This window comes from Leptosomus discolor, chromosome 2 (assembly GCF_034619465.1).
Source record: "Leptosomus discolor isolate bLepDis1 chromosome 2, bLepDis1.hap2, whole genome shotgun sequence".
Lineage (NCBI taxonomy): Eukaryota > Metazoa > Chordata > Aves > Leptosomiformes > Leptosomidae > Leptosomus > Leptosomus discolor.
In genome coordinates, this window is record NC_141392.1 from 72598516 (window position 1) to 72618637 (window position 20122).

The following is a 20122-nucleotide window of genomic DNA, read 5'->3' on the forward strand; positions in this document are numbered from 1 at the left end:
AAAGGACACTTAACAAACTGAATGGACTAAGCAGCGCTTACTCACAGAGCTTCTTTTGCTTACATAAGTGCATATTAAAACCCAGAGCTATAGCAAAACTATTGAAACAACTGACTTAGAGAAGCTCTAATCTCATCTATGAATTCCTGTGTCTTTTAAAACACAAGTGAACTTATACATACAGCACTATTTCCATACTGTTGCTCTGCACGGATTTACCTGAATGTAGAGCAGAGGGTCTGTAGGTATGCTAGTGGGAAAATCTACAGTAAGCTGCAGACCGCAAAAGCCATTACAGATGGTAAGTCTGCCTAAGCTATAAAACTTGTTTAATCAGATATGAGCAAAATCTGCTAATTGTGCAGTTCGTTACTGAGAATGCAAATTATAGTCCACATGCATCAGACATTACCAATCAGGTCTGAAAATGGGTGTGGGAATACTCTAAAGAAGTTCATTATATGGATTTGATTGCATAATACACAGGAATTCTGTGTTTCCAGGCTGAGTAACTGCAGGACTGAGCTACGAGAAGACATCTTCAGGCTGATGTGTAAGGAGCTAGAATTTCAATCAACATCCAAACTTCATTTTTCACTTCAGAAAACAGTATATTGATTTATCCTTGTTTCTTAGAAAAGCTTTGATTAGAAATGCCAAGATAGCATCAATAAAAGTTATTCAAAGCTATGATAATGCAACACTAAACACCTATCTCTTACTGCCAAGTACAGACAGACTGCTTCAGGTGCACACAACTCATTACTTACAGTTCTGAAATGAAATAAACAACGTAAAAAATCCCAGCACACTCAAACAGAGATGTTCCTTATGCCTCAAATCAAGCTCTATGCAAGGCTTAGATATCAACGCGTCACTGCCCACTCTTGGTGAAGGCTGTCACAAAATGTAATACCTCCCCCATGAGAACAATAATTACCTTTACCTTTGTTTGTGAGCAAGGCTTTAACACCTCACTTGATCTTATCTTACCAGATGAGTGATAGGCCTATCATGCTCATGAATGAAAGGTAATCATCCCTCCTTACTACTAATGTATCTTATGAGACCTCATCTTAGGAGAACCACACACTTTACTGAGCTAAGCAATGAACTAGGTGAGCTGGAAAACATGCAGAGGCTCTGTGTAGCTCATTTCTTCGTCATCTTTTCCTGTTAAATCCATTCTGCTTGTAAAGTCCAGCACAGCACATTCAGCCATAGCTGACTGAAAGGCTACAGCCCACACCCAGCAGGCAAAATTTGATGAACTGTCAATTCAGGAGTTTATTCCTGCATTGTAGAATCCTTGCTGCCCTCAAATTAAACTGGACTTCTGAAAAAGGGTGCACTGACTTGAAAGTTAGTTTGACTCTTCTAGAAAGAGCAGGTCAAAAGTTTCAGCAACAACTGGGTGGGAAAACCGATTTGAGGAAGGCCTCAGTTTCTCCCTGGCGAGGATCCTGTTGTAGTTATGATTGTTTTAAGTGCACAGCTATAGCAGATTACTCACTTATCTTCCTGTGCAAATCTCATACAGGAGTCCAGACTGGCTGCATACATTTAAATCTGCAAGTATTAAAGCCTGTACTTTAGCAAAGGTTATCAGTGATGACTAATAGCTAGCAATAACAAAGGTTATCTCCTCTCTGAGCCCTGAGCTGCCTAGGAAATAGAGAAATGCAGGATCGCTGACTCCAGTTTCTCGTCTTGTCTCTGTCTAGTTCGTGAGCTAGCTTTTCCCCTACCCAAGAAGGGTACAGGGCTGATATAGAACCATGTACTTGCTGTACCAAAGCTGTGATAGTACAGCTCTGCAAGTCTGAGGGCAGAGCCCTCGGGGTGGATGTGCCAGAGCCAGGCACATGCCCCCGCGGCCCCAGCAGCCTCTTTGCAGCGCAGCACGGCAGCACCCCCAGCCTTGGCAGAACAACATATGGTGTGAATGAAAAGGAGGAGGAAAGGACAAAGGTGAATGTTTCTTGCATTTTGCTGAGCTGACTTTTACTCACACTTTTACCAGTTCATGCATCGACCACTGCCTTATCTTTTACATACCATGCAATGTTGAAGAGCTCTGAATGGTAAGGTAACTGGATTCGCATTTCTGTGATTCGATATCCAGGTCTCCAATTTTTAAGATCAGGCGTTTTCCCGGAGGCACTTGGATTTTCTTTTCACAAAGAGTGTAGTTTGGGTATGTCCCAGGATAGTTCTTGGATGCCAGGGTCCCACTGTCTTGATACATCACTATGTGCCCACATCCATCCCCTGCAGTAGTAGAAGAAACAAGGAAGAGAAATAGAATGTATTCCTCAATGAAAAATGTGTAAGAAAATACTAGCCACATAATCACGTCTCATGTGCGTGTCCACTTTTTAAAAAAGTATTTTGTAATACTCCACCTCAGTTATGCTGTTGTTGGAACATAGGTAACTAAAATAAATAGTCATATTTCTCTTGTAAAGTAGCAGAAAGGAGGGCTTGGAACACTCATGAATCAAGATGTATTTGACAGTCCTCTACAGAGCTGCTCTGGCTTTCTGTTTTACAGCCAAACCCCACTGAAACCCTGAAGATGCAATTCCATATGTAACAAGTAGGATCCTTCCTTAAACAGTTTTCTCTCAATTATCATTCTACATTTTATTTCCATACAAAGAGCTGTCAGAGAGAGAGTAGCTGAATCATACATGAAAGCACAGACACGATTTAACTATGTACTATCACGGACCTGACTCATCTTACTTTCTTGTTGGTCTTCTTGCGCCACTCGCGCAGTACAGAAAGCACAGGGGACAAGGCAAAGACACAAGAGGGGCTTCAAACGCAGGATGTGCATCGTTAATGGTACACAGGCTGCTTCTCTGTAGCACACCCAGAGACGTAAATGCTGCTGCCTCCTTGCTCAAGGGGTTGAGGGTAGGCACCTGCAAAATGTTTTTTTGTGATGCTGCATAGGAGCCAGCTCAGCTTTGGAGCCTTTCCTTGGTGGCGGCATCTGAGCAGCAGCTGCAGCAGAAAGTATGACAACAGGAAAAGGCGCATGGAAATACATGGGGGGATGTGGGGACTGACATGGAAAACAGGAAGCATCCATGAAGGGGAAGGAAGCAGGTATCCGATACAAGACCTTGACTACCAAAGGAAGCAATTTTTCGTTAACTATTTAAAAGTATACTAGTAAATTAAAATTTATATATTAAAGCTTAAGCCATTTCATTCTGCTGAATCTTCAAAATAATGGAAACTATTGCAATAGTGGAACTAGTGCCATATGTACATGCACGTAATAGGCAGTCCTCCGTTTTATGTTAGTTAGGTTATAGGTACCCTTTACATAGGAGTCTTGTATACTGTTAAGCTTTATCACTGCAAAGTTGAAACTAGTCCTAGAAGTTTTAATAAAATAAAGAATCCTGCAGAGCTGGGAATTCACAATGTTCACTTTAACGACTGAGAATTTTACATTTGGGGATATTTTGGTTGAAGTCTTCTGGTCTGTTCCTTTTAATTAGTTTCTGAATTTGCTTTCACAATCACCAGGAGGAACAAACTTAAGGTTTTATAAGACTATTTAAAGGTGAACAACTGGAAATGAAGTGTTGATAAAGAAACGTGCCATACTGGGGATTGGGAGGACAGTGGCATGCCATGCAAATACAAGCTCCAAGCTATCAAATTTTGACTCACTGCTATATAATTACACTGCCATTTCATCCAACTCACTCAACTGCTTTTTCACAAGCAACAGTATTTACTTTGAAGCTTTATCATTATCACTAGCTCTGTTGCCTGCTATTTAATTTTGTCACAGGTTCATGCTTGGAATAGAGGTGAATAGGAGACACAGATCCAAAATCATATCACTATGAGACATATTAAATACGTTTTTTTCAGATCTCCTTGTTCACACATTTTAAAAAGTGCCTGTTTTTCAAGTTTGTCATCCAAGCTCTATTGATTTCAGAGTGCATGGGAAGATACTCAAGATGAAAGGCAAACTGGCCTCTTGAGCAAACCACCTTTTTAATGGAAACTTTCTGCAGCAGGAATGAAAATACAAGGAGCAAGACAGTACATGAGCTATCAACTTTCTGAACCCCGAGAGAGCTCCAGGGAGGTCCAGGCAGTGTAAAACCAGATAAATTCCAGCAGGACACAGGACAGTGTTGCTGCCTGTGTAGCCAACTGCTGTGTAGTAAAAAAGAACTGCCCGTGGCCTTTAATTCAAACTACGTGTTTCTAACTGTAAGCATTTACTTTAGCTGGGCTGATGAAAAGAAAGTAGCTACAATCTGGAGCTTGGTTTTCAACTTTTCCTTGTTGGGAAAGAAAAGGGAAAACAAAGGGAAAAGTTACACCACCATGACAAAATGTCATGGGGATGAACTCCTTAAAATGAAAAGTCTAGAGTTCATAGTCTTCATCTCACTGGGCTATGTTCTGGCCTATGTCACCTCGGTACAATCCCAAGGGTCCTTTGTGGTACAAAACTCTCCTTAAAAAGCTGAAAAGACATCGCTATCATGGTAAGACCTTGACAGCTGTCCAGGTCACAGAGCATTATATTTATGCAGAAAGTGCAGAGGCAAAACACTGCACCAGAGACCTCAGCCTGACATCCTCCTCTGTCAAGGTTATTTGAGGTCTTGTTCCCAGGGAAACTCCTTTTTTCAAAATCTGCCTTTGAGTCAACATTGAATGTATTAACACCAGAACATCTTTTAAGCTAAGAAACAGCATAAATGTTGTTTTCCGACTTTTCACTGGTGCAGCATGGTCATTCAAACACTCCAGCTGATGAGAGGCAAGTGCAGCATTGTCCTGCACCTGTAACGTCCCTTGCCGCCCCTGCTCTGCCTGCCTGCCTGCCTGCCTCAAAGGAAAAGGTCATGACAAAAGCTTGTTCACCACAAGAACTGAAGCGATGTCCAAAAAGTCAGACCAAGTCCTAGTAATTATTGCTTTGTACAGAGAAGCCTGACTGCAACTCCTTAAAGTTTTGGGTTTCTCAGCAAGATTACCAGAGCAAAGAAAATTCTTACACTGAAACATAAGATGTAAGTGCTGGAAAATGCATCCTAGAGAAGGAGTCTGAAGGTATAGAGGGAAGGTAGAATATAACTCAGGATCTGACAATTCATTCAAAGAGAGATTTAATGACTAAATGTAGTAAAAAACTTATAAATATAACCCCACTATATACAAGGACTCAGAAATGGAGGCAAATTGTTAGGAATTCAAAACGTGTCCCTGTTCACATTTTCAAATTAAAAATGTGAACAATACTACCATTAGTTTTGGTTTTTATCATTATTTTCCACATGAAATTTTGATTTTCAGTAGAAATGTATTGGCCAAAACAAATACATTTGGTTTAAAACACAATTCCTTGTCCTGAGGAAAACTATGGTTTAAATATCTTATGTTGAACTCTTTTCTATAGGCACAGCCTTTCTGGCTGGAAATATGTGTATTCAACCAGTCAGTTTGACAAAGGATTTCTTGCTAACACTAGGTTTTCACTTAGAGCTACTTCTGAGAACTGCTTTATCGCCCCATTTGGCAAGAAGCTGGCAGCCTTGCCTCAGACATCCAGGTTTCATCACTTCTTACTGGACGGGAGCAAAGCAAAATATTTGAGCACAAGGTATTCAGAAGCCATAAAGTCTAAACATGCTTAGATTTAATAAAATCTCCCCTCAGCACCAGGAGTTACTAAAAGCACATCAAACATTCTTTGTAAACCAAGTTCCCATGGGCATTTGAATCAAGATCAAGATCGTGGTCTCTGGATTGTGGGCGCCTGCCTGTTGGCCTACACGCAGGTTGTACCAAAGATCACACGGCGCTGGAATTAAGGCTGTTTACCACAACTAAAAATAGTCTCCCATGGCAGACAATGGAAATAGCTCCCCAAGAAGTGAGAACCACGACTGGCACCTTCTGCCGCAGCAGCGGGCACACCTCTTGCATCTTGCCACCTCTCACATGGTGCTCGCCGAGAGCAGTGCATGCATGTAAAACCAAACCCGGGACCCTGCCAGAAGACACCAGTGCATGTCCTTGCGGAGAGGGCTAGAGGAGGTACCAGGTGGCTGGCAGGTAGTACCACATCCATGATGGATGTGCGTGGGACAAGGTGAAGGAGTATCTCCAAGCAGCTGCATCTGGGCTGGGTCTGACCATGGCTGCAGGCTCATGGGCAGGAGGGATCCCTCCAGGATCTAACCTGCCCAGGAAGGATGTAGGTGATGAAATGGATGCCCATGAACAAGCTCCAGCCCCACACCGTGAGCTGCCCTGGACACAGCCCCTGACAGATACTGTGGCTTTAGAAAAACGGTGGTGGTCCCAGAAGCAGCAGAGTTAGAGATCCCTGAAAATTATGCTGGTTCCTTCAGGTACCCTCCTGCCATGAAAAATCACCTGTCTAGGCTGACTCTCTTGTCCCATCTCTTCCCAAGCCCAGTGCACAAGCTGAGGCCTGGCCTCTCACTCCTCTGCTCCCTGGGCTTTTCCATCCCTTGTTCACACGCACAAGTGGACGTGCACAGCACCTTCATCCAACCACTCGGCACACTGCCCGCTATGTCAGGGAAGAGGCTACAGTTTTTCAAATAACTGCTATAAAAAATTTCCACGTCCTGCAGCTTTCACAGAACATGTTTACACACCAACTACAAAACGGTTACATAGCATGATATAAAAGCATATTTTCAAAAGCCTTGCTACAATATCCTGGCAGCAAACATCTGCTTTTTTCACCCTTCTGAATCACCCTCGCTAAGCAATTAATAATGAACTTGGACTTGCTCCAATGTGAAATATATGTTATACCTAGGTGTCCTCATGCACACAGCCAGCGGCTCCCTGCCCTCTTCCACCCTGTGGCGTGAGCCCCATTGGGCACCAGCATTTCTCTCTCACCCTCTCTGGCTACAGACTCCCGCTACCTGCTGCCCCTTGGCTGCCCATCTCTTCCTGCTGTGACAAAAACGCCCAAAGCAACCTTATTTCCCTGTCTGCCTCATCTCTCCCAGTTTGACATCCTTTTGCACACTCATCTTCATGGTGGTGCTCAGGACAAGGCGTGCTGTCCCTACCCTGTGTGGAGGCCAGAGTGCAGAGCCAGCAGGGGGCTGCTGGCCTGTCCTTCTTCCTTCCTACTCCTCCTTCCCTTGAGAGGAAAGGGCAGAAAGCTGAGTTTGTATACCTAAATATCTGATTCTGCCAAAAATCAGTGTTTTCTGAAGAGCCACAGCTGCAAAGGGACAGAGCCAAAGCGAAGAAAACGCCACTGAGTTGAGGGCATGGCTTTGCAAGCTCTGACAAGAAGCCCCACAAGGAGAAATGAGATTTGTCTTGTCTTCCACATTGCTGTCCCTGAAGTAATAACTCCAGCTTATTAAAAGATACAGTAATAACTGAGTCAAGGAGTTCTACGCCCTTGTTTGAAAGAAGATTCAAGTTATGCATAGGAACTGATAAGTATCTAAAAAAGAAACCAACTCTTCTCAGTCAAACCTGTGCCCTCCCTGCTCATGTGGAATAGGAGAAAAGACCAAGGAAAAGGTTTTTTTGCCAGGTGCCATCCAAATCCACTGGTGTGGTCTGACAACACTTGAGGTTTTCATACAGCTACTCTGACCTCCATCACTAAGAGAATCGTGCATGCTGCAAACACAAACAGGTCTGAACCTTCACTGCTTTCTGAGGTGATGGAGTAAAAGCCAGAGTTAAGTGCTTCGTCTCTAACCTCTCCACTGTCAAATCTGGATCAAGACCATCAGCTCTTTACTGTGCCATTATAATGGAAGAGAGAGACCACCATGCAACTGGGACCTAAACCTGCCACTTCTCCAGAGAATAACGAGAGATGTCAGACCTCTGTGCTTTCCCTGGCAGTGGGCTCAAGCAGGTAACAAAAATGAAGGGCAACATCGTGGCCCTCAGTACCCCAGTCCTCCTCCCTGCCTCCCTGGTGGTGCTGGGGCCCAGAGCCACAGGCATTATGGGGGGCGGCAGTGGGGTTATCGTGCATCAGGGGATTTCACAAACCACAAATTTCTGGGCAGATGCCACTTACACCAGCTGAGCAGCTGGCTGAGCCCTGTGTATGAAGAAGTATATAAATCCACAGCATTTTTTTTCAGAAGTCCAGCTTTACATTCTTTACGATATTTTGTGGATACAGCAAAAACTATTTTTGAATAATGAAAGAAACCACTGAAAATTAAGGCAAGTCTATAATCATCTGAAAAAACAGTGACTGCAATCTTCCATGACCTTTAAATTAGTATTAATATCTCTTCAGGGAAGAAGTCCCCCACTTCACAATATGCCCTACTGCAAAAGGAAAAATAAATAGTGTGTAATTTTTTTCTTCTAACTGTGTTTTAATTTCTTTGACTCCATTAAGTTCCCAGGAAACATTTTACTCCTGTGCTGCAGCAGTTCCTCAGGTCACCCATTTTGCTGCCCAAGCTAACCAAGCAGTGGCTAGGAAGAGGGTCGAGAGCAGGAATGGAAGGTAGAGCAGCAGAAGAAACAAAGGAACATTGTGGAGTGCTGATTTCATTGCCCAAATTGTTTACTTACCAAGTTCAAAGGGATGCAAAAGGAGAAGAAGGTCAAACAAACCACAGTGGTTTTTTCCCTCCTTTTCACAGACATTATGTACAGTAATGTCCCTCTTAAAGTAGGAATGAGAAAGCAGCAAATGATCTCCAATTGGTTCCGCAGGGGTTCCATAAATCACAAATTCCCACCACGTGCCCAGCTGCAATCGCACCCGCCCCCCCTCGGCTGTTCAGGCTGCAGCTGAGGGCTGGCTTTCCTCGGGGTGTTCCCTGAAGCCAGCCTCAGGAGATGCTCTGCCTCAAACATACAAGAAGTTATTTTGGTAAACAGTTGGATCACCATCATCAAGTGTGGAAAAAAAAAAATCCCTGACAACCATTCTAAATGCCTTATCTAGCAAAGCAGCTTACAACCGTACTGCCATTTTTCAAAGTTAAAGAGTTTTTTTAGCAATTGCATGCACATCCATATGCCGGTAGCCAGGGAAATCTTTCCAGCTGTGCTGACCTACATGGCAGTGACTTTGCTGGATTGCCATAAACAGCCTGGGCAGCTTTTACTACCCCAGAAACCTCTCATCTTTGCAGAAGTTTGCAAAGAAAAAAACCTAGCAAGACCTGATATTTTATTTATTTTGCTGCTAAAATGTCAAAAGAAAGCAGAAATCTCCTTATAAGCAACTTCTTCTATCAACAGGAAGCCACATTCCCCTAAAGAGGGAAAGTTACACTCAGCATTCAGGTTTGCAACCTTAACAAGTAGTAGAAGTTTCAAGCCTTTTAAAGTTTTAAGTCCTACTTAAACTAACACAGGTATTAACCAGAAATTCATGCACTGAAACTCTTCCAGTTTCACTGTATCCATAAAGACTTGATTAATTTTGCTGTGTAATCAAATAACTTTCTGGAGAGCAACTGTCTCATCTGCATATACATCTTAGGGACTTGTGTCAGGATGAAATCTAACACTAACTACCTGGGCTACATTTATGGATGAGACCTCAGCAACAAGACGATTCAGATTACTGGAGAAATCACAGTGCCCAAAGGAGAGAACGGCAGTTACAGCCTGGTAGTCCCTTTCCTACAAATTATTTATGAGGACACATGATTAAGAAGTTGCTGCATTCTGTAAAGAACAAGATCCTGCCACACTTAAGGGACAAGGTTTACACAAAAATTTTTTGCTTTACTTCTACTAAATACCCAGAAATAGTAGAAAACTAGTTTTGCCTTTGCTTTTCAGGATCACTAACTGGTTCCATCACAATCTGTGAAAGACAGACAGTACCAGAGTACATGTTCAAAAATAAGTATGTTATAGTCACTGCTTCCAGGACTTAGGCAGCATACCCAAATGTAGTCCTCCAGAGAAGCGAGTTTCAGCAGTGGAATTTGCTTTTCAGCACTCTAAATACAGCACTTGAGCTTGTGGGTGTGAGAAAAATTCTATGCCTTTTTAACTGCTGCAACAAAAGAGATTTGTAATTTTTAATTAATTTATTTATTTCCTGCATAGTTGCATTTAGTATTTGTCAATGCTTTTCTTTTATTATGGTAGCATATTGCTAGGATTGACACATCAATGTTTTATTGGTTTCTGTGTTTTCAGAAACAGATATGAGAACAGAGCTAGACTTGTATGGAAATTTCAGAGGAATCTTAAGTGTAGGGTCCCCTTTTTGCAAAAGGGAAGTTGTTTTTTTGTTTTCTAACAAATAGCTGCCTACTTTAAGATACATGTCCACATTATGCACCTCAAGCGCAGAGAAGGCGCCGAGAAGTTCACTCCCAAGACTGTTACAACTGAATGCTCAGAAGGAACCTTGAAGGACTGTAAATAAATGGGAAGATGGTTGTTCTCCTCCAGCAGCCACCCAATGCAGAGTAACTCAGGACCCTGGTGAAGCTTCAGTGCTATAAAGGCTGTGGGGAAAAAGTATCCCACAGAGGTTTCTTCCATGTCCCTCTGCCCACAGCATCCCAGCGACATGGCAGCAGCATGGGCCACAGCAGGAGATGTAGCCCTAACCCGCTCCATGCTGGGGTCCCTCGGGGTTGGGGGGACACTGTGCCATTAGGGCATCTCCTCTGATTCTGCTGATTTGGGCAAAAATGCAGTTGGATTTCTATTAAGGGCTTTTTGGGCAAAGTAGGAAATGCTAATCTTAACTGAGAGACATATCTTATATATGCAAATTGTTTGCTCTACTTTCTCCATCTGTTTTTTTCCCAGGTTTTTCTCTTTGCTATGCTTTACTGGAGATTAACTTACAGTATATAGCACCGAATTTGGACTGTGTGGGAAACATATGCTGCAAGCTCAGGGCCAGACTTGAATATTGGGTTGCACAGGAATAGGAATATTCACAGCAGTGCTAAGGCCTGACAAACCCACAGGGACAGAAAATGCAGAGACATCAGGGTAAGGAGAGGCTGAAGCAGAGCTGTTCCAGTTACAGTAGCAGGTGGGAAGGCAGGATTTCAAAACAGCTTTAATTTGGGTAAAAGGAAGTAGCTGAACATGATAGAATGAAACCGCAAAACCCCCCTCCCCTTTTTTTTAAAAATATGTAATTCCCTTGTTAGTGTGATACAAGTCAAGCAAGATTGACAGTTATCAATGATGAAGGGTGATTTTTTTCTTGAAATCAAACCTGTCCTGGCTTACTCGAAAAAAATCACACATTCACTTTTTTTGCCTGTACACCTAGGTGGAATATGTGATTTGTTAGTAAGAATGGATAACAGAAAGCACAGCACTTTTCTAAAAGCAGATTATGGAAACACCCCATTATCCCCAAGGTATAAATTAACAAATATCTCAAGAGAAAATTAATCGGTTTGTGATGGAAATAAATTGTCATTTATTAGCAAGCACAGTTTTCTGTTTTGCCTTTTTGACTCAGTCAACTTCTAGGAAACTAGCTATCTCCTCCACGGTTATTGCAATCTAACAATAAATCGTTCCTTACAACTCCAGTAGAAATGGAAGCAGAAATTAACTGAACTAAGATAAAGATACGGCCAAAGAGCTACATCAGGCTTCTGGCTTGGAGCACTGAAAGCAAAAAATGCCTTTTTTTTTTCAGTATTCTCACGCGACTAGCCTGCCTGATACTTGTCATCAAGGTATTAACCAGAATGGTATGCTCACAGGCTCTGTAAACCAGGAAATGTTGTGCTCTTTCTAGTTCACTGTCATTATATATAGTTGCTGTGAAAGGTATTGGAAATCAAAAAAACAGAAAGGAAAGCAGCCATACCATTACTTAAGTAATATAGTGATGGTTGTGGCACTGCGTATGATCCACAGCGCCATTTCTGTGTCTTCTGTAACACATTAATATGAGACTGCATAAAAATAATTCCAAATGGATGTGAAAAACAGCACAGAGGAGAATGTTTTATGCCACCCTGTGTACACCACTTACACTGAAACTCCATAATTCCATTTTATTTGACTAGATTTTTTGATTAGCAGTAGTATCAAACAATCACGTTCTCAAGTTCTGAAATAGGGTACATCAGAAAGGTCTGAACAGTTTTTCACTCATCTCAAGCGTGAGCATCTCAATGTAACTGCTCAGTTTATTTTGATACCATATTGTTTTGCTTTCCACTTAGAGAACACAGGGACTGAATCTAATATTAAAAAAATTGCAGATTCACTTTCAAACACAAGCATTAGCACTTGTTGAAAATTAGTATGTTCTCAGATACCTATTTTAAGGACCACAAGTTTAACTATGCCTCTTTTGTTTGTGACAACATACTAATAGGTCAGCAAGTGCTGACTCCTTCTTGGGTTTGAAAATGTTAACATGATCACCCAAGTACTCATTGCATGTAGCACAATACTTCATGTTACAGCTTATCTATTGAAATTCTGTTTTAAAGCCTTCAGTTCTGTGGCTCCCAGGCACTTCAACTTCAATTCCCCAGTATCGTGCTGACACAAGAAACATGAGAAGATACAAACCCCTGGCTTTGGGAGCAAGCTGAGACAACAGGGAGGGCAAGAGCTTCAGTGCTGGCCGTGGACCTTGCTGCCAAAGCCTCCCCATGGAGGGGGACCTACAGGATGTCTGAATTTATTTTACAGGTTAAAATATATTTTTTTCATACCTGGAGAACAAAACGGACTCTTTTTTATCATAAGATCGCTTTACAAATGAAACATAGCTGACTTGTTAAGTCAAAGTAACCCACCAACACAGAACTGGTGCGGCACCAGAGCAAAACACAAGCAGTTTCAGGCAGAAGCCACACTTCTCCCTTCTGCGCAGTTACCGCAGCTGCAACAACAAGGCTCAGGCACGTAACAAAGCCATTCTGTTCAGATGGCTGAAGAAATCCACCTATGTCCCCAGTGTTTTGAGGTCTCTCCTACTACACCATGAAGAAAAGTTTTGTTTGATTTCTGACATGGGCCTTTGTATAGTGTGAGGGATCGCATCCAGAATTCCTTGTGTGTTTTTGTAATTTGAAATAAAACAAATAAACAGAATTTTTATTCAGTAGACATGAACATCTGGAAGATGACATCAACATGACTTCAACTTTAATGTCAAAGCATTAGACTGAAATCCAATACCGTTGAACAATTTGTGGTAGAAGTGCCAGAAACTTGAACACCACAGATTAAAACTGTGATGGAAACAAGGTTTCTGCAGCAGCTGAGGGAAGAAACAAAGTTTTAGAGCTTTACTAAACGCCTGATGAACATTTTTGTCATTACAGTAGCAGCTTGAGCCTAAATGTGTGATACTAAAAAACAAAATTAAGAACGCCATCTTGTAGGAGGCCTTGGGTCTGGATTTCTAGCCTTGCCCTGCTCTGTTTTCCCTGTTTATTCTCCTGTCCCTCTTCATGGCGCATGAAAACACTTTACTGAAGCTCTTCGGAGATAGGCAAAGTGCCGGGGCGCACTCGTCCTTCCCTCTGCCTACACGGAGGAGCAGCACAGAGCTGCCACACAGGCAGCTGCTGCCACCAGACAGCAACCCCGTCGCGTCGGGGGAACAGAAATAATGAGTAAGGTCAGACTGGGACTGGAAACCCTGCTCAGGGGAGGATGAGGCAGTCCCACCACCACCAAACTAAGCCTTCACATCTTGGAAGGAAAATCCCGAGAGGTGGGTCCCAGTCCTATTGAAAGAAGAGACAGGGAAAGAGGGAATGAAAGACCAAAATTTCCTCCTCATAACACTCTCAGCTCCTAGGCTTAATTATACAGGATCAACAATCCTAACCATAACTACTGGCAGCGTCTCTATGTGCAAGAATCCAGCCAACCTCAAAAATGTGGCTTTAGCACTTACACAAATTTCACAGACCAAAATCAGTTTAATTAGCTAGTTCATAATTTATTCTGAAAGCAAAAATGAAGATATCTGTATACTCTTAAAACTAGCCACACCACTATCCTTTTTTATTTAAACATCACTATTAGATTGTCCCAGTTTGAAGTTTCTACTCCCAGTTGTAATGCTAATTAAACCTTTCAGGGAAGTTGCATGCTCATTCTTATGCATTGCTATTAACATTTTTTATTGCAGATAGTTGGGATCCAATGCCATTCCACTGAATCCAGTCAGAAGGATTTTATTTTGATTTTCTCTGGCTTGTTTTATTCTTAGCAGATGGTGCAAACCCATGTGTTTGTAAGTACATGCCACAGGAGAGCATCTGATATGATACAGCCAGCCCCAAAATACAGTGGTGTCTCTGCTGAGGCCTTCAGTGCCACCGCTCAGGACCACACTTCTCAGCACGGTGCATTAGCTCACATGGGCTTCTAAAACTATCTTACTGGTACCTGAAATGGCTTTGAGGCATGTCTATACAGTAGCATAAGCATCCTCAAAGCCGGTGTTTTTCAAACTATTTTTTACTGCGCTATACATGTGGACTAAAGGCGGCACAATTTTGATAAATATAAATGAGTGTATCTTTACATATGCAAATCAACAAGTAATTTCCATGAAATATGATTCAACAGCCATGCATATTACATACATGCACAGGTAAGAACTTTCCCAAGGCATCTTTTTCTCCCTCCTTTGTCAGTGACACTCCCAGTGGCCTCCCTGTCTCTGATTTTATTTGAAATATGTCCCCTGATAACCTAAAGAGAAGTACATATAAAGGGCTTAGAGCTATTTATAGCAAAGTCCGTGCAACTGAAAACATTGCAGTTTTCATGTGGTGGGTACACGCGTTGCTTATGAACTGCAACCGGAAAACTGTTGCCTCCCTCTTTAGCGATTCCAGTCAGCATTCACAAGGCAAGATAGACGGAGCCAAGGAAGGAAGCAGACATAAGGACAAAATGCAAACAAACTGAAAATTTACGAATCACTTATATTCAGAAACTGGAGGGGAGTGGGGGTGGGTACAGGAAAGATTCATCTCTATCTGCATTTCAAACTGCTGGAAATAGGCACACAAAGTGGATTAGCATGATCGCACCAATATTCTTCGTTACGGGTTTTGTACCCCTGAAAACAGGCACAATCTCTCATAATTACTGCATCTGCTGCTGTCACATTAAACAACAGCCTCACCTCAAAACGTTTAAAAGTCTACTGCTTGTCAGTTCTTCCAACTGGGCATTGGGTGCAACTGTCAAACAGACCCAGGAATACTGCAAGCAAAGTTCACATTTGAACGCTGATCCGTAAATCCCACATGCATTAGTTTCATTGCTGCACTTTATTTGATGTGAATGAGTTCCAGCAAGAGCAGTGGCTGAAATCTCGTTCTTCATAGAGTAAAATCTCCCTTCCTCTTTTGCATCCCCACAACCAACCAAGTCTTAGGCTGGTTTTAAGTCCTACTGGACAGAAACGTAATAGAAGACAGACTCAGATTCAACTCTGATTTAGATATCTACTGTCCACAATTACACGGTTCAAGGTCTTGCTTAATGAGACCAGAAGAAAAATCAGAGAACAGTGAAAGGCAAAGACAATGTGTGCAGGTTTGCCTCCCTTCTGCCTTGGATTTGAACAACTAGAAGGAGATTTTGAGACGAGATACCAGGTCAGGCATGGCTGTGCGAGGTTGGCGCATGGGGAACAAAGTTGTCGTCACCGAAGAACTGGCAACCGAAACCACAAGAGAAATTAAGATCAACACACAGCAGAATAGAAGGGGAAAAGAAGAACTTTTTATTATAAATCCTAAAGCTACTTATTACCCATGGACAGTCATAGATGTGATATTTGTCCCCAGGTGAGACCTACTAAGATTATAAATATGTTTTAATTAAAATCAGTTTCCTAAATGCTCAGCCTTTCCTATTATCATTCTATGAACAACAAAATTCCATGTTTCACAGATGTCCTCAGGCAACACACACATTTAACATATTTTCAAAAGCAGAAAGAGAGCTGACACCTGGGCATTGCACAGTCACACTTGGATACGAGCCACACTATGAAGCAACCAAGCCACAGTGAAGAAAAAAAAAAAAAGGGTCTTTCCTTAATTTAAAACTTAAGTAAGAGAACAGAAGCTGTAACAGCAGCTTCACCCTTGTCCTGTAGCATCCCTCAGGAAAAAATGAAGAGGAAGGCAAGCTGGTCATGAAAAAAGCAGGTTATGCAGCCTGCAGCTCATGAGAAGCCAGAAAAATGTACTACTTTATTTTAAAAAATGAGTATTTTTAAATCAATATATTTAAACTAGCGCATCTTTTCTTTGAAGCAGCTGGTGGGAGACACCAGCGGTGACAAGATACAGAATTAGCTGAAACTCGAGCCCGATTCGCTCTGGCACTTCTCCTGCTCCATTACAACTCTTAAATCAAGTCAAGAAGTTTGTGTAACAGGAAGTTGGTATCCACTTATCCTTATCTGCTTTCTCCACTGGTGCAACTTTAGAACACTTAGCCCCTAATTTATAGGGTAATATCAATAAACAAACAAATTGAATAACTGCCCCCTGAGGAGAAAGGAAAGACAGGGGGTCGAAACCTCTTCTTGCTTTCTAGACACTGGACAGACTACCTTGTAAATCTGAGTTTGGTTCAAAGAGAACCAAGTAAAATATTACTGGTGTTTCCATGCTGTTGGTTTGATAGTAGAAACGTTTTTAACACGAATACAACATAAGCACTTTTACCAATTAGTTTGGAAATACAGACAAGGAGTAAGATTCATACTTACTGCTTATTGTCACTGCATGCACTAAGACCCCCAGAAATCCTAGCAAATTTACTATTTCTAACTGACTCTCCAAATTACTTTCTCCTTGATGTCATCATGTGCGAAACAAACATTGGTGAAAGAGGAAACAAACAAACAAAACCAAAAATCCCCAACACTGATGAAAAAAGGGGATTGAGGAATATACTTTCCTCGCTATGTATGTGTTTCCTGAAGCATATCAAGTTGGAGTTTCAAAACAGGGAAACGTATTGAGGACAGAATAGCAAAGGTGGCATGAAGCTAGCAAGTGAAAAGGCAACACAACTCCTACCAAATTCTTGATTCTGTGGTGATCCATATCAGAAATCTCCATTAACAGGAAATTATGGGGAAAACAGGTAAAATTCAGCCCAACAAAGTACTTTGTACCACTGTCTGGCTTGCAATGCACAGGGCTCCGGAATTTGCAGCCAAGTTGGAAGATTAATACGGGGACTATTGATTTATCCGAATGCATCGTCAAGCTCATTATGACGCTTAATTTCCAGCGTTAACTATTTTACCAGTAGCTGTCAGTGAACTCTTCTAACAAGGATACATCAGGCTGTGCAATGCCACAGCCAAAAGGTTGCAACTTCTCGGCAGAAGTCAGCTGTATTTCTAACTTACACAGGAAGCTTAACTGGGAGCCGCATAAAAACACGAGGTAAAGGGAAGAAGTACCTGGGCCCTAATTATAGCAAACTGCAGTATCACAAGAGGGCTCGCAAGATCCCCTCGACATTCCTGACGAAACTGTGTCCCGGCATGAGTAAGGGCATTTCCCTTTCCCAGCGCGGCAGCAGGCGAGCAGACCCGCCTGTGCCCAGCTGTGGGACGGGGGCTGGCGGCCCCGGCCCCGGCCGAGGAGGAGGAGGAGGAGGAGGTGCTGCCGGTGGCCGAGCGTGGCCGCCGCGCCCGGGACTCCCGTCGGGGCCGATCGGGCGCGGCCAGAGCCGGGCGCCCAGGTGGCAGCGAGCGCCGCCGGAACCGCTCCCCTGCCCGCGACTCGCCGGAGACTTTTTCTCCACTTATTTGACTTAATAAAATTTAAAAAAAAAAAAAAAAAAAAAAAAGTCCTAATTCTCGAAAGATCAAGAAAGCCGTAGTATACATCTAACGTGAGGCCGGTTACCACTTTAATCTCTCAGCTACTCAGACACGGGGATAAACCCGGCGAGCATTAACCAGGTCAACTATATACAGCCCTGAGAGCAGCTCAGGCTACGCTCCCGCAGAGCAACAAGGCGAGGAAAGCGGGGGCGGGCTCCCCACCGCTCGGCCCCAGCACCGGGTGGACACCCGCCTCCCGCCCCGGGGGGCTGTGCACGCCGGACCCCCTCCCCGCCCGCCCCCCGGACTCACCCAGCTTCTCCGCCCGCAGCCAGAGCGGGGCCGAGGCTCCGAGCAGCAGCGAGAGCAGCAGAGAGGGGGCGGCCCTCGCCCCCCCGGCGGGGCCCATGGCTCTGGCTCTCGGCTGGGCGGGCAAGGCACAACTTCCCCACTTCCCTCCCGCTCCTTTTTCTTCCTCTCCTCTTCTTCCTCCTCCTCTTCTTCCTCCTCCTCCTCGTCCTCGCCTGGGCAGCTCCGCGGCCGGCCCGCGCTCCCGCGGAGGGGGCCGGCTACCCCCCGGCATCCTTCCCCCCCGCAGGTGTTGCGGAGGCGGAGAAGGGGCCGTGCGGGGCTGCCTCCGGCCCCTCGCCCGCCGGTGGCCGGGCTGCAGCGCCGCCGCCTCCCGCCTCCCCGGCCCGGGGCTGGGGGTGGAGAAAGGAAACGGGAGAAAGGGAAGCGCCACTATTCCCATTGGGCTGCAGCGCGGGGTATCTCCTCCTTCTCCTCCTCCTCCTGCCGTGGACCGAGGGGCCGGCTCGGCCCCGCCGCCCACTCCCCTCCCCTTCCCTCCCCGGGTGCTGTTTCTCCCACCCACCGCTGCTCTGGGGGTGCTGCACCGGGGCTGGGGGGCTCCCCACGGTTGGGAGGGCTCCCCCAAACCCGCGCAGCCCCGGGGACCGTCTGCGAGCCCCCGAAGTTGGCAGGCCGTATGTATGCACTCGTGTATACACACACGCGTACGTACATATATATATATATATTTAAGCAAACGGGATTATTTTGCCGTTTGCAGGCTAATTCCCAGGCGGCTCTCCCTCTGCCACAGCGAGAAGGGGCGCAGGGGGGCGGACACGGACACAGACACGGACACGAACACGGACACGAGTGGGGCCGGCGGGCTTGCAGCCGGACGGGGCAAACGGGAGCGTCCGCCCCCTGCACAGAGCTGGGGTCGCGCTGGGGCTCCCGCTCCTGTGACCTGCCCCCGGGGTGGTATCTCCGCTCAGGGGTGCAAAATGCATTGTTTAACGTGTGCCAGATTTTGTCTGTTCCAAGTTCTGGGCTGAATTAATCACGGATTTTTTGAAGGATGCTGTGGGAAGCGCTCCGTCCGGGTGGGACGGGCTCTGGAGAAGACAGACCTGTGGCACAGGGAGGGACGCAGGTGCACGGTAGGGGAAAGGCTGCAGTGCCAGCAGCCGCAGGGGACTCCCACGTTCAACAGGCCCCAGCGGTTGGCCTTTTAAAAGTATGCCCGAGAATTCAAAGTGGCCTGTCTGACTCTATACAGTCTTTTCGGGGAGGGGTTGCTGTGAGGCAGGTGGATTCACTCTGCTGGCAGGCCAGAAATACTGTGCTGCCATGCTCAACTGAAGTACGTAATTAACTCGCATGTCCTAGAGACAACAGATCATTGCTAGATTTTATGGTATTTCAGAAAAAATCAAGTTAAGTAAACTTTTATTCTAACTGAGCTTTTGTTTTGTAAGTGCTAGCGTCTGATTTTTAACTTTTCAGACACCATATGTGATCAGATACATTTTTTTACCATGTACCCAGTACCTTATATTCGTGGTATATGTGTTTAACACAGGTTTTCAGTATTTGAGACTTACCTCTTCTTTGCAAAGGAGAGTTTGAAATCTAGTCTAAAATGTTTGATGCGGTGTAAGGCCATGCGCTTGTTACTGCAGCAGTTTAGCAGTCAGACTAATCCTCGCTGGACCTCGTCAGCAAATGCTGGCATCCTTCTGGCTGAAGGAGGTTGTGGTGGGTCACTTACTCCAAGACTCTGAAGGCTGGGAGACCTTTAAGAAGGAATATGTCCATGTAAACAAAAGCGACCCATTCCTCTATTTGCCTCACAGATTGTCAGCAACAAATCCATATGAATGAAAGTGATTATGGAGGGGAAGGGGTGAGAAAGTCAAAATCTGCAATGGCCTCAAGACTGGGCTTAAAAAGAGCACAGAACAGGTGAAAATATTGTGCTTACAGAAAAGAGCTTCT

General features: G+C 44.2%; 1 protein-coding gene across 1 annotated transcript in view; it reads right to left on the reverse strand.

Annotated features, from left to right (window-relative positions):
* Positions 1–18584, reverse strand: part of DCBLD1 (discoidin, CUB and LCCL domain containing 1) — a 46271-nt gene extending 27687 nt beyond the window's left edge. The window contains exons 1-2 of the mRNA XM_086461271.1: positions 18146–18584; positions 2059–2271 (exon numbers count right to left, since the gene is read on the reverse strand). Coding sequence (XP_086317397.1) covers positions 2059–2271; positions 18146–18584 — 652 coding nt within the window. The remainder of the gene's footprint in view (positions 1–2058; positions 2272–18145) is intronic.
* Between the last annotated feature and the right edge of the window lie 1538 nt (positions 18585–20122).